This window comes from Mustela lutreola, chromosome 3, assembly GCF_030435805.1.
Source record: "Mustela lutreola isolate mMusLut2 chromosome 3, mMusLut2.pri, whole genome shotgun sequence".
Classification (NCBI taxonomy): Eukaryota; Metazoa; Chordata; class Mammalia; order Carnivora; family Mustelidae; genus Mustela; species Mustela lutreola.
The window spans coordinates 37,749,662-37,777,047 of NC_081292.1; the positions used below are offsets into that span (position 1 = coordinate 37,749,662).

Sequence of the window (27,386 nt, forward strand, 5' to 3'; positions counted from 1 at the left end):
AACATTCTGGGACAAGGTAAAGGATTCAGTCCTAGCTTCAAAACTGCACATACACAGGTTTATAGAACTTGAAGAAAATTTTTAATAGGGATCAGTTGAGTGTAGAGAACAAGGTAGGAAATGAGAAGACTCAAGAGAAAAACTTAAAGTTTTAAAGGAAAACATGATTAAAATAGAGTAATTTCTAGACAGAGTAACTAATACTATCGAATACATATCAGCTTTAATATAGGTATATTTTAAATATATCTGTATAAATTCCCTTTATTATCTGAGATGGAGATTTATACTTATTCAACTTGAAAACATTGTGTTTTCAAGATATTAAACATTGTGTTACAAGGTATTACTAAAACTTTTCCAAAAATAATTATTGTCAAAACTCATTTGGCAAATACTCTGCCAAACCTTTCATAGTGTGTGTGCATGAATGTCTTAACGGAAAAAAGAAAACTTAAGTAATTAGTAGGATTAAAAAAATTCTCTGCACTATAAATGCAACATTCTCAAAAGGCTATGTCCTGGTTACTATCATAATCCTTTAGAAATTGTTTATATTATGATTAAAAATCACTTTGCTCCTATATTCCCACAACTAGTTCGTATGGTAAAGAGATCAGCAAACTTACTTTTATGCGTAACATCTTTAACATTTGCTCCCCTTTCTGTGCTTGTGATTAAATGTAACATTTTGAAATCCCAAAGTTCTGAGAAAAACATAAATCCTTGTCTCACAGCTGCTGTTTGACTCTGGAAACACATGCATTTTCTTTTCAAGCATCTACCATCAAAAATCCCAAAGGGCTAGGACTGGAGAACACCTGCATCTCTTCATTTAGTTCCAATAACAGAGCCTAAACTCCAAAATTACAAAAATAGACGTTCTGTTCAGCTGTAGTTACATTTTGCCCCTAATTCCCGTGAACAAAAATGCTAGGAGCATGAAATCATTCAGGCAAGCTCTGTCATCAAGAGGATAAGATTTTTTGCACCAGAAGCCCAGTGGGAACATGATAGAAAACTGGCAACAATTACAGATAAAGTACATAGTAAAGTCCTTGGGGAGGAGAGAGGAAATGTAATAAGATAGATGGGTATAATTTTTACACATTTATGCCCAAACCACAAATGTGAATTGTCTTTAATTGCTACAATATATAAGCATTCTTACTCATGTGTCCTGTCAAAAATACTAAAAACATAACTTCAAGGCAATTCACTTAATTCTACATTATAAGGAGAATTATTTTGGAACAAAAAACATTCCCCATAAATTAAAATTTACAATCTAAAGTACTGCCTCCATCTTAGAAACTCCTTAGCAATTCACATTCTAACCAACCAACGTGAATGGTGAAATAAGATTGTGCACATTTGTTGGTATCAACAAATGTTGATATCTTTTAATCAAAAAAGAGAACTACCCCCCAATTTAACTGAATTTCCAGAGATGAGAGTTGTAATTGTGACTTTCCTTACCAATAACAGTGATCAAAAGTTGCCTATATTTGATGGATAAAATATAAAATAACTTTTACTATATGACAAACTAGCAAACTTAAAAATTTGGTATTTATTTATCAAGCTGAGTACACTGGGGACTAGGAAGATTGGCTTAAACTATTTTATTTAAATGACATTTTAAGAGGGACACTTGTTTTTCATTATTTTTTAAAAATCATTATCAAATAATTCTAATTTTCTAATATTAGGAGAACATACTTATTTTCCATTTTATATATAAAAGCAAAAATAGCATATCCAACCTACTTGTACAAGTAACTACAGTCAAATAGATACTTTCAAAGATATCTTCCTTATTAATGGTTGGCCAAAATCAATTAGATGAAATTTCACAGAAGTAAGTATGAAGTTCTACAGGTAAATTCATAAACTAATTTTCGTAGAAATAAGTGTGAAGTTCTTCATGTAAATTCATGAACGATACTCATAAATAGTATAGATATATGAAATTAAAAATTGTCTTAAGAGTAGTTTATGCGAAAAATAATTGTTTCCAGTACCACATAAGCTCAAAACAAAAAGTAACTAAGTAGAAGTTCACTACACAAATCTGGAAAATATACTCTTTACTTTGTGCTATGTGGAGGATTGTGTTAAATTTTTTTAAAAAACACATTTTCAAACAAGTAGCGGAAGTAATCAATATCGCAATGAATCTGAACACATCATAATGGAAATGACTAAAATAAATTTATTATGTTTAGCCTGGACTATTAAGTTTAAAAAAAAAAAAAAGCTTTTATGGAACATCTACCATATGCAGGGGAAAAAGAAGGAACAATTGAACTAGTGCTCAAATTTACAGCATTAAGAGGGAAGTAGTGCCATTAACTGAAATAGTGAATAATGGAGTATGAAATGGGGTGGGAGGATTACACTGAATTTAGTTTTAAATGTGTTAGGCACCATTAAAATATCCACAGGGAAACAGTCAAGAGGTGGCTGAAATTTCGAGTCTGGATTTCAAAAGAAAATAAATGGAAAGAAATAAACATATGGTTGGTTGCTAAAAACAGTAGTGTCGATTACATCATCCCAGTAGAAAGAAAACTAGGAACAAAATCTCATGAATGACCTATATTTAAGGTACAAAAGAAAAAAACATAGAGGTAGTCCTGCCTTATCTGCAGGTACACTTTCCATGGTTTCAGTTACCCATGGTCAACACAGTCCAGAAGCAGATGATCCTCCTCCAACATAACCTCAGAATGTCAACAGTAGCCTGTTATTACAATGCCAACATCATTCCCCTCACTTCCTCTCATCACATAGGCATTTTATCATCTCTTCATCACAAGAAGGATTAAGTACATTACAATAAGCTATTCTGAGAGACCATATTCATAAAATTTTTATTATGGTATATTGTATAACTGTTCTATTTTATTACTCATTATTGGTGTAAGACTCTTACTATACCTAATTTAGAACTCAAACTTTATTATATATGTATGTATAGGTAAACACATAGTATATACAGCATTTAAAACTATCTGCAGTTTCAGACCTCCACTAGAGGTGTTGGAGATAAGGAGGGACTACCACAGTTGAGGAGAGACATGTAAATGGTTCGGCAAGGAGACCTACATTGTTCTGATGTCAAAAATTGTGAGCCTAAGATTTTACCCTACCACCCTTATGAATAACATCAAAGAAGACTCCTGAGTCAGAGACAAAGGACTTTATTACTCATGGAAGAGCAAACAGCATGACTATCAACACATTTGCATCAGTACCCTTTGCCCCCAAGTTTCACAGGAGTGATGACAAAGATGTATCCAGATGGATGTCTGCACACGCAGAGCGATGCAGGATGAGAAATGAACCCTGAGTTGAGGAACCAAATCTTTTTTTTTTTTAAGATTTTATTTATTTATTTGACAGAGAGAGATTACATGTAGGCAGAGAGGCAGGCAGAGAGAGAGAGAGGAGGAAGCAGGCTCCCTGCTGAGCAGAGAGCCTGATGTGGGACTCGATCCCAGAACTCTGGGATAATGACCTGAGCCGAAGGCAGCGGCTTAACCCACTGAGCCACCCAGGCGCCCCAGGAACCAAATCTTTTTTAATGGGCAGTTAACATACCCTCCACTGGCTCCAGAGGGACACTAAATCTATCTTCCAAGGCTGATGACCATACAAACATCCTTGAATAGATACTCCAGAACAAAGGCCAATCTGTGCCACCATTCACAAGATATACATAAACTCAAAAGACCTACAGAGACTCCTGTATTAACACTGGTGGCCAAGAAAGACTAAGGTTTCAACAGAAAGGATATGATCGTAAGTAAATTCTGAAGACTAAAGATGATGAAAATTGAGACAGAGAAATAAGGCAAGAAAAATAAGATAGTAAGTCTTGTCAGGTTTATTGAGGACTGATATATTATTTCATGTCATTTAAAAGACTAAAATCAAACCAAGAAATGGAAGTTATAGTACAACAAACAGAGGATCTAATAGTAATTAGAGCTATCTAACAAAAAAAGATTCTAGCAGATATTCTCTCCATCAACAGATATGTACATAAAGAGAAGAAAGAGGAGTGAGAAAGGGGGAAGGCTATTAACAACTATTAACGACTTACTACTTATTAAGTTTATACCCTTGACCACCTGCCATAAATGTTTAGTTCTTCATTCATTCAACAAATGATTTCTCAAAGCATTCCCTATGTGTCAGGCCATGGTAAGTCCTGGAGATAAAATGACAAGCAACCAGTAACTAACTCTGCCCTCCCACAAATCACTATCAAGTAGTGAAGACAGACAGCATTCAAATCACCCAACTATGTAAATATATACTGTCATTAAGTGTTATCAAAGTATAGTTAACTATAAAAAGGAATATAGCAGAACTACTTAATCAAATTGGGTTGTGGGAAATAGGGTAAAGAGTATCAGGGAAGGCTTCCTTGAAGAGGGAGTAGTTGAGCTATGATCTTAAGACTAAGCTAGAATTAAACAGGTATAAGATGAAAAGTTAAGGGTAATTGTGAGAATCCCACGCAGGAAAAACAGCATATACAAAAGCATAATCACCAATGAGAAACTGAAAGAAGGCCAAGAGATCTAGAGCGTGAAGAAGGAGACACATTTTAAAAAGACCTAACATTGGCTTAGAAATTGAAATGAAGACCCTTTGATTCTAAATTTATATAGTACTTTGTAATCATTTTATATTCTTAAAAAGCAGACACTCAAAATTTATTTAGACATTAATACATGGATTAACAAGGACTCAGAACTTTTTAACAAGTAGAACCTGCTATAAACCATAGGCAAAATACAGCATATGAAGAAGAGCTGGTCTATATTAAAAAGGGAAAAATGTTTAGAACACATCTTAAAATATTTTACATACAACAAGTCACCAAGTGCTTCTACCTCAGTCAAAGAAGTCAAGAAAGCAGCTTATTTCTCTATTTGATTCCTAATATTTACACAAATGTAAAATATAAAAAGCATCATAGGGCGCCTGGGTGGCTAAGTCAGTTAAGCAACCAACTCTTGATTTCGTCGGATCCTGGGAATGAGCCCTACCTGGGGTTCCATGCTCAGCAGTGAGTCTGCTGGAGATTCTCAACTTTTCCTTCTGCCCCTCCCCAACACTGTTCCCATGCTCTAAAATAGGAAAGAAAAGAAATAGAAATGTCACTAAGTGATACCCATGAATAGTGACAATGAGTACAGGATGTGGGCTGACACACTGGACTCCCACAAGAGCCTTGAGCTACTTCACTACAATCAGAGACAGTTAAACAGATAATGCAACAGGGCAGGGTAGGGTAGGGGGGGCAGTCCGGGGAGTGTTAAGGGAGTTGCTGAGTCTTCAAAAACAAAGAAGTGCTGTGGTTCTTCCTCTCTCTCATTCTTCTTCTTCTTCTTCTTTATTTTTTTTTTTTTACATTTATTTATTTATTCTGAGAGAGAAAGAGAGCAGGCATGCAGGAGCCAGGGAGGGGCAGAGGGAGAGCATATTTCTTATTAATACCCAATCCCCATTAATAAAGGTGTCCATCCCTCCCATTCTGAAATCAGAATCAAAAAACTCTGTCTTAGGGTGCCAGCTGGCTCACCTGGAAGAGCATCAGTCTTGATCTCCAGGTCCTAGGTTCAACCCTCATGCTGCCTCTTTATTCTAACTAACCTTTTCTCAAAACTTACTTCCTGACTTCTACAATACATCTAAAACATGTTCTGGTCCTAGTTTTAATCCCCCACCTCCACAGTGGGAGCGGGTACATAAAGGTAGTTGTCTTCCACACTTGATATTCAGAAGCCAATTATAATGATCAGAGACAACACTAAAATACACAATTTGTCTCACACCATTTGACTGATCACTTATTACTCTAAATGTAAATACTTCTCATTCAAATTCTATAAATCCATGGGAAAAGTTCATTAACAACCTTAGCTGGATATGTTTGTGAAACAGACAGCAAGGATGACTTGTGCTTCCCTTTAATTGTTCAACTAGAAGGATTTAACTACCCAGAATCTCTTTTTAAGAAAGATTAGCAATGACTTCTGGCTGTGTCATTTCCTTTACATAATCCAATCTCAAAAAACAAATAAAAGTAAACGTGATCATCACTTTCTTATTCATTCACTCATTAAATATTTGTTGACAGTCAACTGTATACAGGATATTATTCTAGACACAAGAATACAGTAACAATCAAAACAGAAAAATTCCTGCTTAAATGAAGCATAATTTCTAAGAGCAGGACAAAATAATCAATAAGATAAATCAGTAATATACATACTATGGTAAAACTGTGGTAAGTACTAAGAAAAAGTGAAGAGTAGAAAAATAAGAAGTATGTGTCAATGTGTGTGTGCATATGTGTACATGCACCTGTTTTTAGGAAAGAAAAAAATTTTGTATCCAATGGCCATGTAAGTCCTTGCTAAAGGGTGATATTTCAATAAGGTCTTAAAGGATTGTTAATAAAATTATTTTTTCATTTAAAATGTATTTATGATTTGCCCACTCCTAAGTTATACATAGACACACATATACATCTCCAATTTAAATCTTGTCTTAAGAACATAAGATTAATCAATGTTATTTTAAAACTGGCTTTAAAAAATACTTCTAAGCTTTCTTGTAACCATATCATAAACACCATATTATAAATACCTGAGCCATGAATGTGGGTGGCAGTTTCAAGGTAGATGGAAAATTTAAATTTAAAAGTGCCCTAAATTAAGTATGTGAATGTAGCTTAAGTGAAAACACATTTCATTTTAGGATTGAAACATACCCAAAGAAGTAATTTCAAAGTATCAAACACATAAAATCACATTAAAATTTTTTTTTAAAGATTTTATTTATTTATTTGACAGACAGAGATCACAAGTAGGCAGAGAGGCAGGCAGAGAGAGAGGAGGAAGCAGGCTCCCTGCTGAGCAGAGAACCCGATGTGGGGCTCCATCCCAGGACCCTGGGATCATGACCTGAGCCGAAAGCAGAGGCTTTAACCCACTGAGCCACCCAGGCGCCCTCACATTAAAATTTTACACAGAAATCCAAAGACATATCATTGAACATTAAGAGTGATTGTGAAGATTAGGTAAATTTTCTTACAGTAAGAAAAAATGTAAAACTTCACCCTAAAAATATAATTTTTTTTAACAGTAGTTTACTTCTGGGCCTATATAAAAGATTGGAAATGCAAGTACTTTTTTATGACCCTAGAAATGGATTTCAATCACAAATAATAATATAAAATATTGTTATGAGAAAGATCAGATTATAAACTAAACTGATTACTTCTGTGTATAAGGCAAAACAAAAACTGAGGAGGCCCTGTCCAACTTTAATATGTGGTAGGTTCAAATAAACTTAGTCCCTTCTCAGGGACTAAATTCTAATTCTAAAAATTCTAACTGGATGGGCTGATCATTTTAATATCATTTTAATGATGTGATGATTTGAAAACAAAACCTATCAAAAATTACCAAATGGAGGGGTGCCTCAGTGACTCAGTCTGTTAAGCATCCAAGTCTTGATTTCAACTCAGGCCATGATCTCCGGGCTGTGAGACTGAGCCCTGCACTGGGCTCAGCCCTCAGTGTGGCCTCTACTTGAGATTTTCTCTCTTCCTCTGCCTCTCCCCCACCACCTCCCACTGCCTCTGTCAAATAAGTAAGTAAGCAAATAAATAAGTAAATAAATAAATAAAATCTTAAAAATAAAAAACTATTTGGGTAACTATATAAAGAAGTTTATCAAACAGCATATTTAAGGAACATGATTAAATAGGCATTTTAAAAATCATGATATTTATTTAACCTCGAAAACTTTCTCCCTACAAGTAAATGACATAGACTAAATCTGGCCCACACTTTGTTTTCTGTGAATAAAGATTAACTGAAATACAGTACTATCCATTCATTTGCATTTTATTTACAGCTATTTTTGTGCCATTATAACAGAATGATAGCTAACAGAGAGAAAATACGGCCCACAAGGTCTTAAATATTAGTTATCTGGCTCTTTATTAAAATGTTTATCAGTCTCTGCCTTAAAAGACAGATATTTTATCCATATGCACAATCTTAGTTTGGGTTTGGCCACATCTTCACATTTTTCCTTTGGGTTCCATACCAATTCTCACCAGGCTGAAACTTCTTTTTGAGGAGTATTGTCTTTAGAAGCATGCTGAGGACCCTCAGGCTCACATTTCAAGATACTAATTTCAAGTTTCTAGTGTGCATGCTGTTCAGCTTCAAATGCTACTGTAACAAAACTCATCTTTCAAGTATTTTTTATGTCTTTGTGCACAGCTTCAAATATTCTCCTCCATATTCTGTCTGGTCAATTAATTATAAATCTTTTCATGGTCTTCCCTTTTGAACTTAATGCAGTGATGCTTAACATTTTCCATAAGTTATAATACTTGTTAAATATTAAGAGAGCTCTACTCTTAGGAAGTTATTTGAAAGCACTTCCTCACTGGCCATTTAATTCTTTTTTAAAAAATTGGCACCCTTCACCCTTTTAAGAAATCTGTATATAGCAATCTTATTTCTAGACCTTTCGACCACTTTGTCTTCACTAACCTTACAGTGACTAGATCTCATGGGTGATAATGGTCTCTACTTACCACATCTTTTTTTAATCCCAGTCTTTACTGATCCTTCTGGTATCTCCTTCAACACAAGAGGTGTGGCTTTGCTATTGTGGTGTTGAATAAAATGAAATAGATTCTAGGGAAAATACTACTAGAAAAATCACTCTAAGAAACAGGATCCTGACCTCTGAGATTTTTCTTCTTGGTTCTACTATCAACATTTCTTCCTTCCTGCAAAACTAGAGAAGGCTCAAATACCCAATTTTAGTATGGCAAATGGTGGGTCACAAAGTGCTACTATCCCAAGGAAAAATATTTTCTCTTTCCAATGTTTTAAATTTCTTTTAGTCCTTTCTACCTATTACATGATATGATTTGTTTTAAAACTCAGTTGGATTTAGGAGCTATGAATCTAAGATTGTTATAATGAAAACTGAATTATTTATTTCTCATATAAAATAAAATCATTATTATTTATGAACACATGACTTATCAAAAATTACACAAAAACCCTTCACTTGAAGTTTTAAAGAATACAACTGTAGAGAGTATCTCAATGGACACAAATTGGTTTTTCCAAATAGTCCTTTTTAAAAGCTTTACTGGAAAAGAAAATGCAAAATAAATGAATAATGATAAATTTGTACTCACCAGAATTATGGCAGTAGTCCATATACTGTGGAACTTGGACTGTGAAGGCTATCAAATCTGGAGCTAAGAGAGATTCTGGCTTTCTACTCTCATTGAGCCACTTGCTGCTATGAAGATCTTTAGTGTCAGAAGGACCCTGAAGCAAAGGAATCAATTTCTCTTTTCCACTGTCACCTGAAGAGAAACATTAATGAAAAAATTCCTATAAAAAAATATAGGAGTAGCTTGAGGATGCCTGATCTTAAAATATATTATCATAATATAACACTTCATTTATATTTGGTCATTTTAGCTGTACATTTATACTCTAAAAAGCATTACTGATAAAGTTAAAAGCACTTTTAACTCTTAACAAATTAAGCTTTAGTATTTAGCTAATGAATGCAGAACATGTTCAGATGATATTGTAAAAGCAAAGAACTTGAACATACTATATTCTAAATATTCTACAAAATCTGTACCTCTTTAAACTTACCTAGAAATTTAGGTTGCACTGAAAAAACTTTAAGTTACAAGTGTTTATGGAAAATAGTATGAAATAAAGTATTGGCAGGAAGGTGAAGCCAGTTTTAAAAATTGAAAAACAGTTATCTGCTTATTATATGAACATTTTAATTTAATTTTTAAGTGTCATATATATCTATACTTCCTATTTCCTCCCAAAAGTGTAAGAGTACACTTTTAATTGTTCTCCTTCACAACCATTCTCATAACTATGCAGCTTTTTTTCCTGAAATAAAAATTAATTTATTAAAGAAGTATCATCCTGGCACAATTAAAAAATTTTTTAAGTAAAAATAAAAAAACTTAAAACCTCTGATTCATAGGAACAATGAGCAAATTCTTGTTTCAGTAACGCTCCTTGTAAAATGCAAGGCCAATTCTCCTATACAGGCAATAAAGTTTTACACGGTCCAGCTGCACATACCTGGGGCTTTGGCACAAATTTTTATTGATCCCATGGTCCCAGAGGCACATTTGACCAATGATGTGCTGCAGTACTTCAATTCAACATTCTGGATTGAGCCCTCAAGAGTTGGCAGGGGATTCTTAGATTTCACACCTAATAAAAGAAAACTGCAAATGTACTAGCCGATTGAATTTAAATAATTTTTATACTCCTTCACCAAGGCATTTAAACTTAATTATACTTTAATTATCTGCCTCAGATGTTCTTACAGTATTTGTGTTAGGTTTCATGGTTTAGCATTTAGGAGGTGAAAGGATGCAATTTTAAAATAAATAGTCTGAACTCTCATAACTGTACTTATGCAGTCAGCTTTTGATTAGTCAAGATCAAGAAATACAAGTAAATATTTTAAAACAAATATTTGTTTAAAAAACAGGAAAACTTTAAAATATCATAGTTTTGAAAGAAAGAGTAAGATATTTATTTTTGAAACAAATTTAACCTAAACATTGAGTTTTGATTAGAGACACATTTAATTTAAACAGGAAACTTTCTGAGTAAACAAATGCCCAGAGTATCTTAGGTAGAATAAGGAGAGATAAACAATACAGTTCCTAAGCTAAAATACAATAGCCTATGAGCAAAACTGAAACACCATGTGCAGATAAAGAAATCAATGGTATTCTATATCAGTTAACAAAAAAGTAGATATTAACTTCTCTAATATATGCTACTTGCTGAGGGACATTGAAGCATAGAATTATTATTATAATAATTGTCATGAAATAAATGGTAGGGAAAATTTAATTCTAAAGGAAGAAACCCACTTTGCCCCTGAACAGTAGGTGAGAATTAAACAGGCAGGGGAACCTTAAGAATGACAGCATTGCAAACCACTAAAATGATAATGATGAAGAACTCTAATCAACTAACATTTACTGAGGACTTATTCTGTGTTACACATGTTATCACATTCAATCCTCTCAATGGGGCTGTAATAAAAATGTTTATTATCCTCACTTTCAGATTAAGATACATTCAATTGTAGGAGTTTAGTTAAATTTTGCTCTAAGTTCTATAGTAGCAAAAGAACTAGGATATTTAATACAATTTGATAGAGAAGACTTGACCATTCATTTTGCCTGTATTCACCAACATCTGCCATCATAATTTCCCTTTTCCACATTCCACATTTGGCTCAAATATATATTATTCTCCACATCTGAAGCTCTAAGTAAAACATGTATGAATAATTAAAACCATAAACTTTCTATGACTGATCCATTGAACATTACTCTGAAATCTTCCATTTCAATTTTAGTATGTTCAAGAAGCCCCATAATTGTCCAAGTGTCTTCCTGAGACAAGGCCCAGGAATCTACGGTTTAACCAGCACACTATGTGATTCACAAATTATTAAAAAACATCATTTGGGTGGCTCAGTTGGTTAAGCGACTGCCTTCAGCTCAGGTCATGATCCCCAGGGTCCTGGGATCGACTCCCACATCGGGCTCCCTGCTCCATGGAGAGTCTGCTCCCTCTGACCTTCTCCCCTTTCATGCTCTCTCTCACTGTCTCTCTCTCAAATAAATAAAATCTTGAAAAATAAATAAATAAAAAACATCATTTTAAGAAACACCCTCTTGCACACTAACACTCACTTCAGAAGGGCCCGTTCATTTACTAATTTCTATGTGGTTATGTGGTTATTACATAAATGTGTATCGACTGGTTGCTATTTTCCAATATTCACCACCTCAGTTGTTTCCATTTGAAGTGATACCTATTATCCCCAGAGCAATAGTCTAAACTGTTGTGCATTTTTACAATATTCTACAGTGATAACAGATTTTTCTCAGATCCTCAAAATCCATGACTCATACATCTAAAGAAGTATCTCAGAAAATTAAATGATGACAACAGTATTTATATTAACAAAGTCATAGTAATAACGTTTTAATGGTAGTACTAGCTATCATAGCACCTAGCATTCAGTGAGCACTTACTGTCAATCCCTAGGTCTAGTTTATTATTTTATTTATCTCCAAAAGAAAACAAAACCCCAAGGTGACCATTACTATTCCATTTTACATATGAGAAAACCAAGAACCAGACAGTAGTAGGGTTTTGCCAATCTCAAGTCAGAAAGTGAGAAAACTGGATCACATTTCTCCTTAAACAGGAAACTGAGCAACCCTACATATTTAACATCTACTGCAGTTGTGGGAAGTTATAATCAATAGATACTTTACCCTGCTCTAATCATTATGTTAGATGATGAGAAAATATAAAATAGAATGATACCTTCCTCCCAGCCCTCAAGCCCCACTGTTAGATTTTCATTCTCTGGGCGCCTGGGTGGCTCAGTGGGTTAAGCCGCTGCCTTCGGCTCAGGTCATGATCTCAGGGTCCTGGGATCGAGTCCCGCATCAGGCTCTCCACTCAGCAGGGAGCCTGCTTCCTCCTCTCTCTCTCTCTGCCTGCCTCTCTGCCTACTTGTAATCTCTCTCTGTCAAATAAATAAATAAAAATCTTTAAAAAAAAAAAAAAAGATTTTCATTCTCTGCCAGTTTTTCAAAAACATATATTAAAACCTAGATAGAGATCAGCAGACAAAAGCTACTGATAGAACTTTCAAGGGTTGCTGATGGCGTTCAGAATGAAAAGAACTGAATTAGTTCTGGTAGATATAAACACAAAAGAATATGAATAGGCCAAAATGGCTTTGTTTTTAAATTATTTTATAACACTGCTTCTACCACATTGAAGACTCTATCTTTAATGACAAATGGTAGATTTTTTAATGTTTATTTATGTAAGTAATGTCTACACCCTATGTGGGGCTCAAACTCACCATCCTGGATCAAGAGTGGCATTACTCATCTAGCTGAGTGAGCCAAGTGCCCTGAAAAATGATAGATCTTTGCTAATATTTAAAGCATGTTGTACATAATATTCTTATCAGAAAAAGTTGCCTGGAACCTCTTCTGGTAATAATCTCATATATATCTACATACAAAGCGTCTTGTTTTTTAACTCTCACAAACTTAGTTTACACTTTTATGATTACATTTCTTAAGTATTTTAAAACTTCTTTTAATGATTAAAACATCAGGGTACCTGGGCTGCTCAGTTGGTTAAGCGGCTGCCTTCCACTCAGGTCATGATCCCAGGGTCCTGGGACAGAGCCCCACATTGGGCTCACTGCTCAGTGGGTAGTCTGCTTCTCCCTCGCCTCCCTGCTTGTGCTCGCTTGTGCTGTCGCTATCTTTGTGACACTCTCTCTCAAATAAATAGATAAAATCATGAAAAAAATAACTAAAACATGATTATGCATAAGTTCTTCATAAAGACTTTTTTATAAAGAAAGCTATTTTAAATGCCATAAGCTGAGATTTTAAAAAAATAAATTACAGACATCTCTTGATTGACTTCAACAATGGAGAAAAGCTGCTAGTAAAAAAAAATATCTTGTTACTTAAACTATGGAATCTGGGTGATTATGATATGTGAGTGTATGTTCATCCATTGTAACAAAAGCCACTCTGATGGAAGATGCTGATACTGGGGTAGCTCTACTTATGTGGGTCAGGGCACATATGGGAACTAACTTCTTCTCAATTTTACCACAAACCTAAACGCATTCTTTAAAAAGATAAAGTGCTTTTTAACAAATTTTTAGGTTTATTTATTTAAGTAATCTCTACACCCAACGTGGGGCTCAAACTCACAACCCCGAGATGAAGTCGCAGGCTCTAACTGGGCCAGCCAGGACCCCTTTAAAAAAAAAAAAAGCTTTACTGAAAAATAAACTTGGTTTATTTCCATTCTACCTTCAAGTCAAAATTTGTAACATGCCCAAATGTAAGCTCTAGAAAGCAGAAAGGAGTAAAGTCCATTCATATTGTGTCATACATGAATGCTGCTTCCTGAAAGTGTGAAAGGAAATCTCCTGGAACATGGTAAAACTAAAAGAACAAAAGGTCTCAAAATTAAAAAAGCATTGCTTTGGATAGAGGCAGCATTAACAACATAGCTGAGTAATTAGGTAGCTTAAAACACGCTACTATTTATTATTGTTACATGGAGAGGCCAAAGTATTGTAGTTACTGTTCAACGTACTTAAACAAGAAAATGGTTCTTTACACAGAACTTAATTTAGAGAAGAGGTGCAATATTTTGGTAAGACGTACAATCAGCTGACATGAGTCAAGAGGCCAATCACAAAGATAATGACAGTATCTAACATTTAAAATACTCCCTTGGGGCGCCTGAGTGGCTCAGTGGATTGAGCCTCTGCCTTTGGCTCAGGTCATGATCTCAGGATCCTGGGATCGAGCCCCGCATCGGGCTCTCTGCTCAGCGGGGAGCCTGCTTCCCCCCTCTCTCTCTGCCTGCCTCTCTGCCTACTTGTGATCTCTGTCTGTCAAATAAATAAATAAAATCTTTTAAAAAAATTTAAAATAGTCCCTCTACAAAGCACTCTCACACATATATTCATTCAAATGCTGCTTCCACCAGAAGACAAGAAGAAGGAATTTCTAAGACACTGCAACTAAAATATAATTTTACATTGTACACACTATCAATGAAATAATTGAAAAACATTGATTTTTTTGTAATAGAATTTAATATAAAATAAGGCACTGTTAGTTCTTCTCCTTGTGGTTCTTTTCTGGAAAATACCAACTCCTACTACATATTCCTAGTCCTGTATATATAATTACCTGATTCCTTTTTTTTTTTTTTAAATTTTTTTTATAAACATATATTTTTATCCCCAGGGGTACAGGTCTGCGAATTGCCAGGTTTACACACTTCACAGCACTCACCATAGCACTTACCCTCCCCAATGTCCATAACCCCAACCCCCTCTCCCAAACCCCCGACCCCAGCAACCCTCAGTTTGTTTTGTGAGATAAAGAGTCATTTACGGTTTGTCTACCTCCAGATCCCATCTTGTTCCATTTATTCTTTTCCTACCCCCCAAACCCCCCATGTTGCATCTCCACTTCCTCATATCAGGGAGATCATATGATAGTTGTCTTTCTCTGATTGACTTATTTCACTAAGCATGATACCTTCTAGTTCCATCCACATCGTTGCAAATGGCAAGATTTCATTTCTTTTGATGGCTGCATAGTACTCCATTGTGTATATACACCACACCTTCTTTATCCATTCATCTGTTGATGGTCATCTAGGTTCTTTCCATAGTTCGGCTATTGTGGACATTGATGCTATAAACATTCGGGTGCATGTGCCCCTTCAGATCACTATGTTTGTATCTCTAGGGTAAATACCCAGTAGTACAATTGCTGGGTCACAGGGTAGTTCTATTTTCAACTTTTTGAGGAATCTCCATGCTGTTTTCCAGAGTGGTTGTACCAGCTTGCATTCCCACCAACAGTGTAGGAAGGTTCTCCTTTCTCCATATCCTCGCCAGCATCTGTCATTTCCTGACTTGTTCATTTTAGCCACTCTGACTGGTTTGAGGTGGTATCTCATTGTGGTTATGATTTGTATTTCCCTGATGCCGAGTGATATGGAGCACTTTTCCATGTGCCTGTTGGCCATTTGGATATCTTCTTTGCAGAAATGTCTGTTCATGTCCTCTGCCTATTTCTTGATTGGATTATTTGTTCTTTGGGTGTTGAGCTTGATAAGTTCTTTATAGATTTTGGACACTAGCCCTTTATCTGATATGTTGTTTGCAAATATCTTCTCCCATTCTGTCAGTTTTCTTTTGGTTTTGTTAACTATTTCCTCTGCTGTGCAAAAGCTTTTGATCTTGATGAAATCCCAATAGTTCATTGTTGCCCTTGCTTCCCTTGCCTTTGGCGATGTTCCTAGGAAGAAGTTGCTGTGGCTGAGGTCGAAGAGGTTGCTGCCTGTGTTCTCCTCAAGGATTTTGATGGATTCCTTTCGCACATTGAGGTCCTTCATCCATTTGGAGTCTATTTTCGTGTGTGGTGTAAGGAGATGGTCCAATTTCATTTTTCCGCATGTGGCTGTCCAATATCATTTTTCTGACCATTTATTGAAGAGGCTGTCTTTTTTCCATTGGACATTCTTTCCTGCTTTGTCAAAGATTAGTTGACCATAGAGCTGAGGATCTATTTCTGGGCTCTCTATTCTGTTTCATTGATCTACGTGTCTGTTTTTGTGCTAGTACCATACTGTCTTGATGATGGCAGCTTTGTAATAGAGCTTGAAGTCCGGAATTGTGATGCCACCAACGTTGGCTTTCTTTTTCAATATTCCTTTGGCTATTCAAGGTCTTTTCTGGTACCATACAAATTTTAGGATTATTTATTCCATTTCTTTGAAAAAAAATGGATGGTATTTTGATAGGGATTGCATTAAATGTGTAGATTGCTTTAGGTAGCATCAACATTTTCACAATATTTGTTCTTCCAATCCAGGAGCATGGAACATTCTTCCATTTCCTTGTGTCTTCCTCAATTTCTTTCATGAGTACTTTATAGTTTTCTGAGTATAGATTCTTTGCCTCTTTGGTTAGGTTTATTCCTAGGTATCTTTGGTTTTGGGTGCAACTGTAAATGGGATTGACTCCTTAATTTCTCTTTCTTCTGTCTTGTTGTTGGTGTAGAGAAATGCAATTGATTTTATATCCTGACACTTTACTAAATTCCTGTACAGGTTCTAGCTGTTTTGGAGTAGAGTCTTTTGGGTTTTCCACATATAGTATCATGTCATCTGCAAAGAGTGATAGTTTGACTTCTTTGCTGATTTGGATGCCTTTAATTTCTTTTTGTTGTCTGATTGCTGAGGCTAGGACTTCTAGTACTATGTTGAGTAGCAGTGGTGATAATGGACATCCCTCGTGTGTTCCTGACCTTAGCGGAAAAGCTTTCAGCTTTTCTCCATTGAGAATGATATTTGCAGTGGGTTTTTCATGTTTAACTGATTCTTCTTCTACCAACTTTCTTGCCTGTCACAATTCTTCCAACCTCTCTGAGACCTTAGCCCTCAGTGTCAACTCTCCAGTGCTCAACAATCAGCTTATGACCATTCTTGTAATTATTAAAGATAAACTAATGAGAATAACCTGCACATCTGCATGTTTATCTAAGTAAAAGATTAAGGAGTCAAACCCCATGTAGCTTTTACCTGTGTTCACTCTATTAATCATCACTAAAAGACTTAAAAATTTTTAGGGTCTTAAACTCAAAAAGAAATGAAAATGAAAAGACAATAGCTAAATAAGGAACTCTCAAGAAGGCAAGAGCTATCATCAAAATTTTGAAAGGGGAATATCTGATGAACAAGTGGAAATGAGACGACTTTGTTAAATTTCCCACAGATACTTTTATCTATTCTATTAAGGAACAAGTCAATCTGCAGTAAGCCTTGAAAAATTAAAAATTATAGAAGCCATGTAGTTCAGAGAGAAGGAAAGCAGATGAGGCCAAAAAGATTAGCGAATGAATTAACAGATCACCATAGATCCCCTTAATTCACAGAGCCATGCAACTTCCCCATACTCATCCGGGCAAAAGACTAAGGGTTCACTATTGAGAGGTTAAACCACAAGAATTTTGGACTATGGGATACAACCAAAGAAAAGGGTGCATGTTAAAAACAGCAGATAGTCTTAAAAATCTATGTGGAGTTTATGTACTACAGGGTGAGAACTTCTTTTCCTTACTAAGAACTCTGAGTGACAGGCTTAAAACCTTCAGGAAGGAAATGGAAGGATTTCTCTAAGTGGAAACTGGCTGGTCCAAGAAAAAAGAACCAGAGATAATGATAACTGACTATCCCACAACAAAAAATAAGTAGGATCCGGGCGCCTGGGTGGCTCAGTGGGTTAAAGCCTCTGCCTTCAGCTCAGGTCATGATCCCAGAGTCCTGGGATCAAGCCCTGCATCGGGCTCTCTGCTCAGCCGGGAGTCTACTTCCTCCTCTCTCTCTGCTGCTTCTCTGCCTCCTTTGATCTCTGTCTGTCAAATAAAAAATAAACTCTTTTGAAAAAAAAAAGTAGGGTCCAATTCCCCTACAATGACACCAGCAATTCAATAAGCTCCAACCTTAAATACAAATTTAGTATTTTATTCTAAATATGAAGGACCACCAGATATCATGTGGCAATCACTATAACACATAGAGATTAAAAAACACAGAAAAGAAACAGGGTAACTAAAAATACCAAAAACAAAAATCTCAGTAATAATAATTGCTTAATAATAATAATTGCAAAAATCTTAGTAATAATAGAGAGAGTACAGAAGATACTACAACAAAAACAAGATGTTTATTTAAAATTTCTGAAGAAGGGGTGTTTTGGTGGCTCAGTCAGTTAAGGACCTGCCTTCAGCACAGGTCATGATCTCATGGGTCCTGGAATGGAGCCCTATTTCTGGCTCCCTACTCAGTAGGGAGTCTGCTTCTTCCTCTCCCTCTGCCCTTCCCCCTCCCACCACCATTTATGCTTCCTCTCACACACTCTCCCTCAAATACATAAAATCTTTAAAAAAAATATTTTTCCAAAGAAAAAAATAGCCCTTAGAAATGATAAACATGACATTAATTCTCTTTAAGTAAAAAAATTAGAAACTAGAGTTAAGGAAATTTACCATATATTAAAACATAAAATCCCAAGAGTTGACAATGGGAGAGAAATGACAATACAATGAAAGTACCAGCATAGGGGCGCCTGGGTGGCTCAGTGGGTTAAAGCCTCTGCCTTCAGTTCAGTCATGATCCCAGGGTCCTGGGATCGAGCCCAGCATCAGGCTCTCTGCTCCGCGGGGAGCCTGCTTCCTCCTCTCTCTTCCTGCCTGCCTCTCTGCCTACTTGTGATCTGTCTGTCAAATAAATAAATAAAATCTTTAAAAAAAAAAAAAAGAAAGAAAGAAAAAAAGTACCAGCATAAACAATCAAATACCTAGAAACCAGAAATTCCAAAAAGACTATTAAAATAAAATGGAGAAAATAATCAAAAGAAATAATTCAAGAAGATCTCCCTAAACTACAGAACAAGAGTTTCTCATTAAAAAGGTGTACCATAAATCCAGCACAACAAATGAAAAAGCATACGCACAGAAACCCAATGCCTGAAGGAGAAGCACCTAAGGGATTCTGAGATAAAAAATAAAGAAACATGCAAACATGAAACAACTGACATACAAATATACAACATACAATTAGAATGGCATGAACCTTCTCAACGGCAACACCGGAAAACAAGAGACAACAATAAAGTAATACTTTAAAAATTCTGTAGAAAACTTACTCCCAGCCTAGAGATCTATAAACAGTGAAACTATCAATCACATACAAAGGCAGAAGAAAAATTCATCAGACATGCCAAATCTGAAAAAAGTTTACTTCCTCTGCTGGAAAGATAACTATAAAATGGTACTCCAGCAAAATCAGGGAGTAAATCAGGAAAGAATCACATCTATGATCCAAGAAACAGGGGATCTAACATAAGAAAAAAGAGAATTCCCAGGACAATGTGGTAAAAGAACACTTCAAGCTAGCTCTCTGGTAGGATTAGAAACAAAAAGAAATTGAAACAAGAAAAAAGTGCACTAAAACAACAGTAACTACAAAAATTAAAACTATCTCTTCACGTATTGGAACTACTGAGAGAAGATACATTTCTAGAAGAGTTTTGGGGAATGAATAATAAATATATAGAACACTACTCAAATTTTAATAGGGCAGTTATTAAATCCTAGAATAAAAGTTGCACAAGAAAAAAATTATTTAATGGTAGTCTATTACAATTCATCCATATATGGTCATAACCTATTAATATTAAACATAAATTTAAGCAAAATTGTTATATACCTAGATAATTTAGGAGAAAAAAAAAAGACTAAAGATGGAGACAGTGAGTGTTAACCCTAAAAACTAAAATAAGGCTACCTGCCTCCCCTCTCCAAAGATGTCCACATCCGAACCCCAAGACTTACGTATGTTATCTCACATGGCAAAGAGAATTAAGGTTGCAGGTGGAATTAAGCTTGCTAATCAGCTGATCTGGAGAAATAGAGAGTTTATCCGGCATTATCCTGGTGGACCCAGTATAATCAAGACAGTCCTTAAAAATGAAAGGAAGGGGCAGAAAAGAAGAGTCAAAGAAAGACATGTGATGACAGAAGCACCATCAGTGATGCTGCTGGCTTTGAAGATGGGGGAATGAACGTCACTGGTCAATGAATGCAAGTGGCCTTAAGAAGGTAGAAAGAACAAGGAAACAGATTCTGGGAAGCTTACAAAAGGAATATAGCCATGCTAACACCTTGATTTTAGTACAAGACTCATTTCAGACATTTAAACTATAGAACTGTAAAGAGATAAATATATGTTGTTTAAAGCCACTAAGTTTGTGGTAGTAGAATGTATGTAGATAATATCTAAACATGAAAGATCAGAAAATTGTGACACAAGCATTTTATTTAGAAATTTAGAAGTAAATATCTAAGAATGAGCTGAAAAGACTGCTTCTAAAAAAGCAGTGAAGATGAAAGTCCCAGAGGACTGTGCTTTTTGTTACAAGCCTTGTAAAACTCTAATTTAAATAAAATTAAGTGCCATTTAGGAAACTCAAGCAACCAGGACTCATACTAGATACACATAAATAATAAAATAACAGGATAGTAAACCAATAATAAAGGTTTCTGAAGGAGGAAAGAGGAAAATTATTTTAAAATAGGCACTGACAAGATCAAAAAACATTACACAAAATAAAGTAAAAAAGAGCTGCCAAAGAGTTGGTATTATCACAATAGGTAAGCATTTACCCTTTCAGGGGAAGAATAAAGGGAGAAAGTGAAACTAGAGAAAGACTGATCACATGAAAGCATAAGTCTGAACAGCAGTGACTGCAGAAGCAAGAACAAGACAGAACCAATCAGCTTTCTGGGTACACCTAAGACACACAGGTGACAAAGACTACATGCAAATGGCTCCCTCTGATAAGATAAGCCAACAGAAGACAGCAACCTTTAAAAGAAAGTGGTCATTTTGTTGTTGATAATGATTTTGTTGTTTTTAACATGGGAAAAAAAAGGAAGTGACACGCCAGGGTTGAGTTAAGCCAAAATGTCTGGGTAACAATCATTTAGTATTTTCAACAGGATATAAAATAAAAACCACTGAACCACACTCAAATTAAATAGCACAGAAAAAAAAAAAAGAACTCTCAAAAGTGTAGTGCCCAGTGATAATTAGATGACAGGGTGAATTTTAAATAATCACAAGGAATGAAACACAAAGCCCTCTACAGCAAGAGCTTACTTTTCATTGTTCCATCCTCACTTCCATCTGAGCAATCCCTCCCCGTCCATACTTCTAGAACTACCAGCAGAAAGAATTTACCGACCAACACGTTTCTACAGACCTGCTTCTTTGATTAATTGTTTTTAAACATCAATGATGGCAAACATTTGACAAGATTCTACTTCATGCTGAAAGAGTGATGAAAAGAGATGCCTTAATTTAACACAACATACTTCTGTCACTACATTTAGGACATAATTCATAATATAAAGATTAACAAAATAGCTTCTAACTCTAAAACTATGACTCAGTCTCGCTCCTACATATCTTTGTCATAACATTTAAATGCAGACCTTAGAATTCACTATGTCATCATTGGAGGACTCTGCTAACTCTTGATCTTAGTGGATTATTTTCAAGTCCTTGGTCATTCCAGATTCTGAGTTTACATTTCACAAGGCTTTCTTCTTCAAAAACATTGCCATAGTTGAAGGTACATGCCACATGTAGAATTAACCTGCTTCTCTTCAAGTTTATATACTTAAAGTTGATTGCTCTATCGTGTTAGGATTACAGGTTTGGGAATTTGGACATTTCTGGGTATAAGGAACTAGAAAAAGAAATATTTTCATTTGGAAGGGGGGGCAGAGCTTGGTTAAAGTACTGAGAAACTTAGAAATTCTAGATACAGTCTGACAAGAAGATTCAGTAACTTATTTTGGTTGGAAAAGGGAAGATCACTGGACTGTAATGGACCTAATTGAAGAGAACATCAAATAGCTCTGCACAGTGCCTCAAGTATAATAGGTGTTCAAACACAAGTTATTCGCTTGTTGTTTGCTCCTCTACCTCTTCAGTACCAAGTATGGGGAACTAAAAAATTAACATTACTGTTGGGAGATCATGTCATTAATTTCCTCTCTTTTGGGTTGCTTTTAAATGTTTATCTTTAGCACAGGAGGGTTTCATAACAATGTATCCATGTAAAAATTTATTTTTCTTGTTTGGGATTTATGATTCTTAAATCTGAAGATTCACAAAATTTTCAGTGCCATCTTTTGCTTCTTTGATACTTTTAAGCAGCCATTTTACACTATTTCCAATAATTACATTATCTGAAATTCTAGGAATCTAAATTGGTCATTGGAGGACTCTGCTAACTCTTGATCTTAGTGGATTATTTTCAAGTCCTTGGTCATTCCAGATTCTGAGTTTACATTTCACAAGGCTTTCTTCTTCAAAAACATTGCCATAGTTGAAGGTACATGCCACATCAAATATCTGTGTTTACTGCTAGGTACCCAGAGATGTAAAAAGTCTAACCGGATCATATTTTAAGTTAGGCTATTGTATTGATGGTTCCTAGACCACACAAGAAACTAAAATCTGAGTGATGACAGGACTGTGGTTATAAATTCTCAAGCAAAACACCCTGCCCTCTTCCCCATCAAGGCCAAAACTGAGAAGTTTCTTATTAAATCAAGAGTGAGGCATATATTTGAAAACAGTCCACCTTTCTACTCAGAAGTTATATGCTTATAGAAATGGAAATTACCTCCCAATTCCTCCCTTCCTGTCTCACCCCTTTTCGGTGATTAAAAACCAAGCCCACTGATAAATGAATTTGCCACAGCCCATTTGGAAAAAGCTTAAGTGCCTACTTTCAACTCTGGTTTTCAGTTTCCTCTTTTCTTTTTTTGGTGCAGGTTCAGCAATTCACTTAGAATTGTAAGTGTTATATATTACCTAGCATATTATATATTAATCCACCTTTGCTGAGGAAAGGTTTTCAGGTTAACTAGCATGTCATGCTGCCAAGCACAGAAGTCATGTCATGATACACTATATGTTTACAAAGTAAGTAAATGCAGCTTATAAACGAATTTTCTCCACAAGATTTCATTCATGATAGATAAGGAAGCAACAAATATTTTTTAGGTTAAACAAAACAGAGCATGCAGAAATGTCAAACACATTATGAACCATAAAATGAACTGAACTGTACTGTTTCAGTTTTCTTATCTATAAAGTGGTATAAATCTGTAAAGGGGCTATAAAGCTATCTCGCAGAATAATCCTGAGTACTGAAATGATAAATGGACAGTGGTCAACAGAATATTTGGCATGTAAGCATTCAATAAATGTTAGCTAGCATATTTTCAAAGTTGTTACAAACAGTACAAGCTTGGATTGGGGAAGTTCAGTTTACATATGTTAGAGAATAATGAGGGAGTCTACTGAAAGATATACTAATCAATAGACCTTTATTCTAGTGTAAATTCTGCCAAATAGGTCTGTAACTTTGGATTTAAAACTCCTGTGACTCAGTTTCTTCGCAGGAAAAAAAGTGACTGATTAAACTTGATTCTATGTTGTCTTTCTTTTCTTTTTTTTTTTTTTAGCACTAAAAGCCAATAATCAGCTGTAGAAGATGACTACTATGTGGTGGAATATAGAAAAGTAGCCTTTGAAGAAAGCGGTATTCTCATATACTATATATTTTTTTAAAAGATAGAGAAAACTTTAATTGGAGCAGTTACCATGTTTTTATATATATAACAGAAAAAAATACGGGCTAGATAAAGTCAGTGACAATAGGGAAACATGAAAAAAATGTGAAGGGATAACTACAGATTTCTTTACAAACTGATACTGCATGGATAACTTTTGCAAATTTCATATTTCCCCAGCCTCCAGAGCTAAAATATCAAGTGAAGAGTGACAAATATTTCTTTGTAATACAAAAAACAAAGTGATGCAATATTAGAGTGGTTTTTCTACATATAAAAGTTCTTGACTAAAATAATAAATAATGCCCAATTACTAGTTACGATCAAGTATTATCCATATATATATATGAACATTAATAAAAAACACTTAAGATATGATAATAAAATGCTTAGAAAACATAAAGTGCCTGTTTCTAAGATTAAGTAATTTTATGACACATATGGGAAGGAACTATAAGAAATTAAATTCTCAGTAAAAACCACTGGTGAAAATATCCAAAGCAAGACTACTATGCAAAAGCCACATTATATTAAACTCCATATTCTGACTGTCAAAGTGGAAAGGGAGAGAAGAAGCCATCACTCTTAGTCACAACTAAATTAAGAAAAAAACAAAGCAACTATGTAGGCATTAAATAAAAATGAAATGAGATCATTTAAAAATACCACACAGGAAGCTCAGAGTCTATTTTAAAACACTTTATTATAAACACAAGAGGGAAACTGTGGCAAGCATTTAAAAAAAAAAACAAAAAAAAAAAAACCTTTTTTTTACACACATAAGGATGTTAAATGACTAGCTGGCAAAGTAAAAGAGGCCAGAGTAAAGAGCAAAACTATCTTTAAATTAAGGAAATATCATGTGTGAACATGTATACATGAATGTGTATGTGTTTAAAGGGAATTGGTAAAGGACACACCAGAATAAAATTAAATACAACATTTACTCACTCTATGAAGGACAAGGTCATTCTTCCTTCCTTAGTTAATTCATACTCTGCCATAAGGCACTCTCAATTATACCACAAGGTAAAATTGCCCAGCTAATTATCTCACCATTATGAAACATTGATCCTGACAAGCTACTCCTTTACCATTAGAACTCTGACAGCATGCAACCAAGATTCAGTCTTGCCACTTCAATCACTGACCTCCAATCTGTAATAAAATCAAAGATCTACTACCTATAATTCTGGACTGTCTCACTGTGGAAGGCGATCACCCCGGCTTAAGAATATAAGTTTTGTCTATACCTAAGCATGACCATCTACTATGGTCCCTCATGTACCCATTAATCTTGACTCACATGACTCCTTCATTAAGTTTTTACTGTATACTACTATACACCAAGCACAGACTGGAGTTACGGGGGTGGACAAGACCATTTTAGAATCTTCTCCATTGAAATCGAAAATCCAGTGAGAGAAATACTATTGGTCATCAAACCAATAACTACACAAACATGTACCTACTTAATCTTGTGCAAAATGCCAAAAGTAGGAAGCACAGAATGCTACAAAACCATAAGAAAGGAAAGAACTAAACCAATCTGGTGAGTCAAGAAAATACCACCTAAGCTATGACAAAGGAGCTACCCAAAAGAAGAAACCTGGAATAATGTTTCACACTTCTGGAATACTTCTTGTATACACAAGGTCACAATGAGAACAGCAAACAGATGGTCAGTGTGGACACCGCTTATTCAAAGGGCCATATACCATAAGTGCCATTTTCATAAAAATAATAACAATAATAATAGGTAAGATCACTGACTATGTAACTACAGGTGTATCTTGTTTTATTACATTATGTGCTTCACCGATTTTTTTTTTACAAATCGAATTGTGTTTTTTACAAATTGAAGGTTTGTGGCAACCCTGCTTCAAGCAAGTCTACTGGGGCTATTTTTCTTCAACAGCATTTGCTCACTTCGTGTTCCTGCATCACATTTTGATAATTCTCAAAATATTTTAAACCTTTTTCATTAATATTATATGTGTTATGGCGATCTGTGATCATTGACCTTTGACATTACCATTGTAATTGCTGTGGGGCACCAAAAACCATACTCATATAGGATAGTTAACTTAATAAATGTTGAGTGCATTCCAACTGTTGCACTGACCAGCCATTCTCCATCTCTTCCCCTCTCCTTGGGCCTCCCTATTCCCTGAGACACAACAGTATTGAAATTAGGCCAACTAATAACCTACAACAGCCTCTAGGTGTTCAAGCAAAAGAGTCACATGTCTCTCACTTTAAATCAAAAGCTAGAAATGATTAAGCTTAGCAAGGAAGGCACATCAAAAGCCAAGCTAGGTGAAAAGGTAGGCCTATTGTCCCAGTTAGCCAAGTTACAAAAGTGCTAGCCCCCAGTGAATATACGAATGATAATAGCCTTATTGCTGATATGGATAAAGATTTTTAATCTGTTCTACACAGAAGCCCAAGCCAGCCACAGCATTCTCTAAACCAAAGCCTAATCCAGGGTAAGACCTTAACTGCCTTTAATTATTTGAAGGAAAGAGAGGTAAGGAAGCTACATAAGAAAAACCTGAACCTAGCAGAGATTGGTTCATGACATTTAATGAAAGAAGCCATCTCCATAAAGAAGTGCTGATGCAGAAGCTATATCAAGTTATCCAGAAGATCCTATTGAATAATTAGTGGCTACACTAAACAAGAGATTTTCAACATAAACAAAACATCCTTTATTGGAAGAAGATGCCATGTAAGGATTTCACTAAACAACAGATTTTCAACATAAACAAAACAGTCTTTATTGGAAGAAGATGCCATGTAAGGATTTCACAGCTATAAAGAAGTGACTGCCTCACTTAAAAGCTTCAAAGGACAGGCAGAATCTTTTGTTAGGGCCTAATGCAGCTGGAGACTTTAAATTGAAGCCAATGTTCATTCACCATTCTAAAAATCACAAGGCAACACCTAGATGACAGTGTATCTGTTTATAACATGGTTTGTTGAATATTTTAAATGCACCACTGAGGCCTACTGCTCGGGTAAAAAATGCCTTTCTAAATACTACTGCTCACTGACAATGTACTTGGTCACCCAAGCATTCTGTTGGAGATGTACAAGATTGTTATTTTCAAGCCAGCGAACACAACACCAATTCTGCAACCCATGGATCAACGAATAATTCTGACTTTTTTAAATTCTGACGTATTATTTAAGAAATACATCTCAAAAGGCTATAGTTGCCATAGATAATAATTCATCTGATGGATCTAGGCAAAAAGAAAACCTTCTGGGAAGACTGACCATTCTAGATGCCATTAAGAATTCTATCGTGACTCATAGGAGGGGTCAAAATACCAACTTTAACATGAGTTTGAAAGGATTTGATTCCAGCCCTTATGGATGACTTCAAGGGGTTCAAGACTTCAATGGAGGAAATAATGGCAGATATGGTTGAAATAGGGAGAAAAAC

General features: G+C 35.3%; 1 protein-coding gene across 7 annotated transcripts in view; it reads right to left on the reverse strand.

Annotated features, from left to right (window-relative positions):
* Positions 1-27,386, reverse strand: part of VPS13B (vacuolar protein sorting 13 homolog B) — a 792,142-nt gene that overhangs the window by 546,131 nt on the left and 218,625 nt on the right. For 5 of the 7 annotated variants that reach the window (XM_059165932.1, XM_059165930.1, XM_059165933.1 and 2 more), the window contains exons 18-20: positions 10,188-10,322; positions 9,260-9,433; positions 5,067-5,147 (exon numbers count right to left, since the gene is read on the reverse strand). In XM_059165932.1, coding sequence (XP_059021915.1) covers positions 5,067-5,147; positions 9,260-9,433; positions 10,188-10,322 — 390 coding nt within the window. The remainder of the gene's footprint in view (positions 1-5,066; positions 5,148-9,259; positions 9,434-10,187; positions 10,323-27,386) is intronic. The other 2 variants (XM_059165934.1, XM_059165936.1) reach the window with 1 other exon arrangement.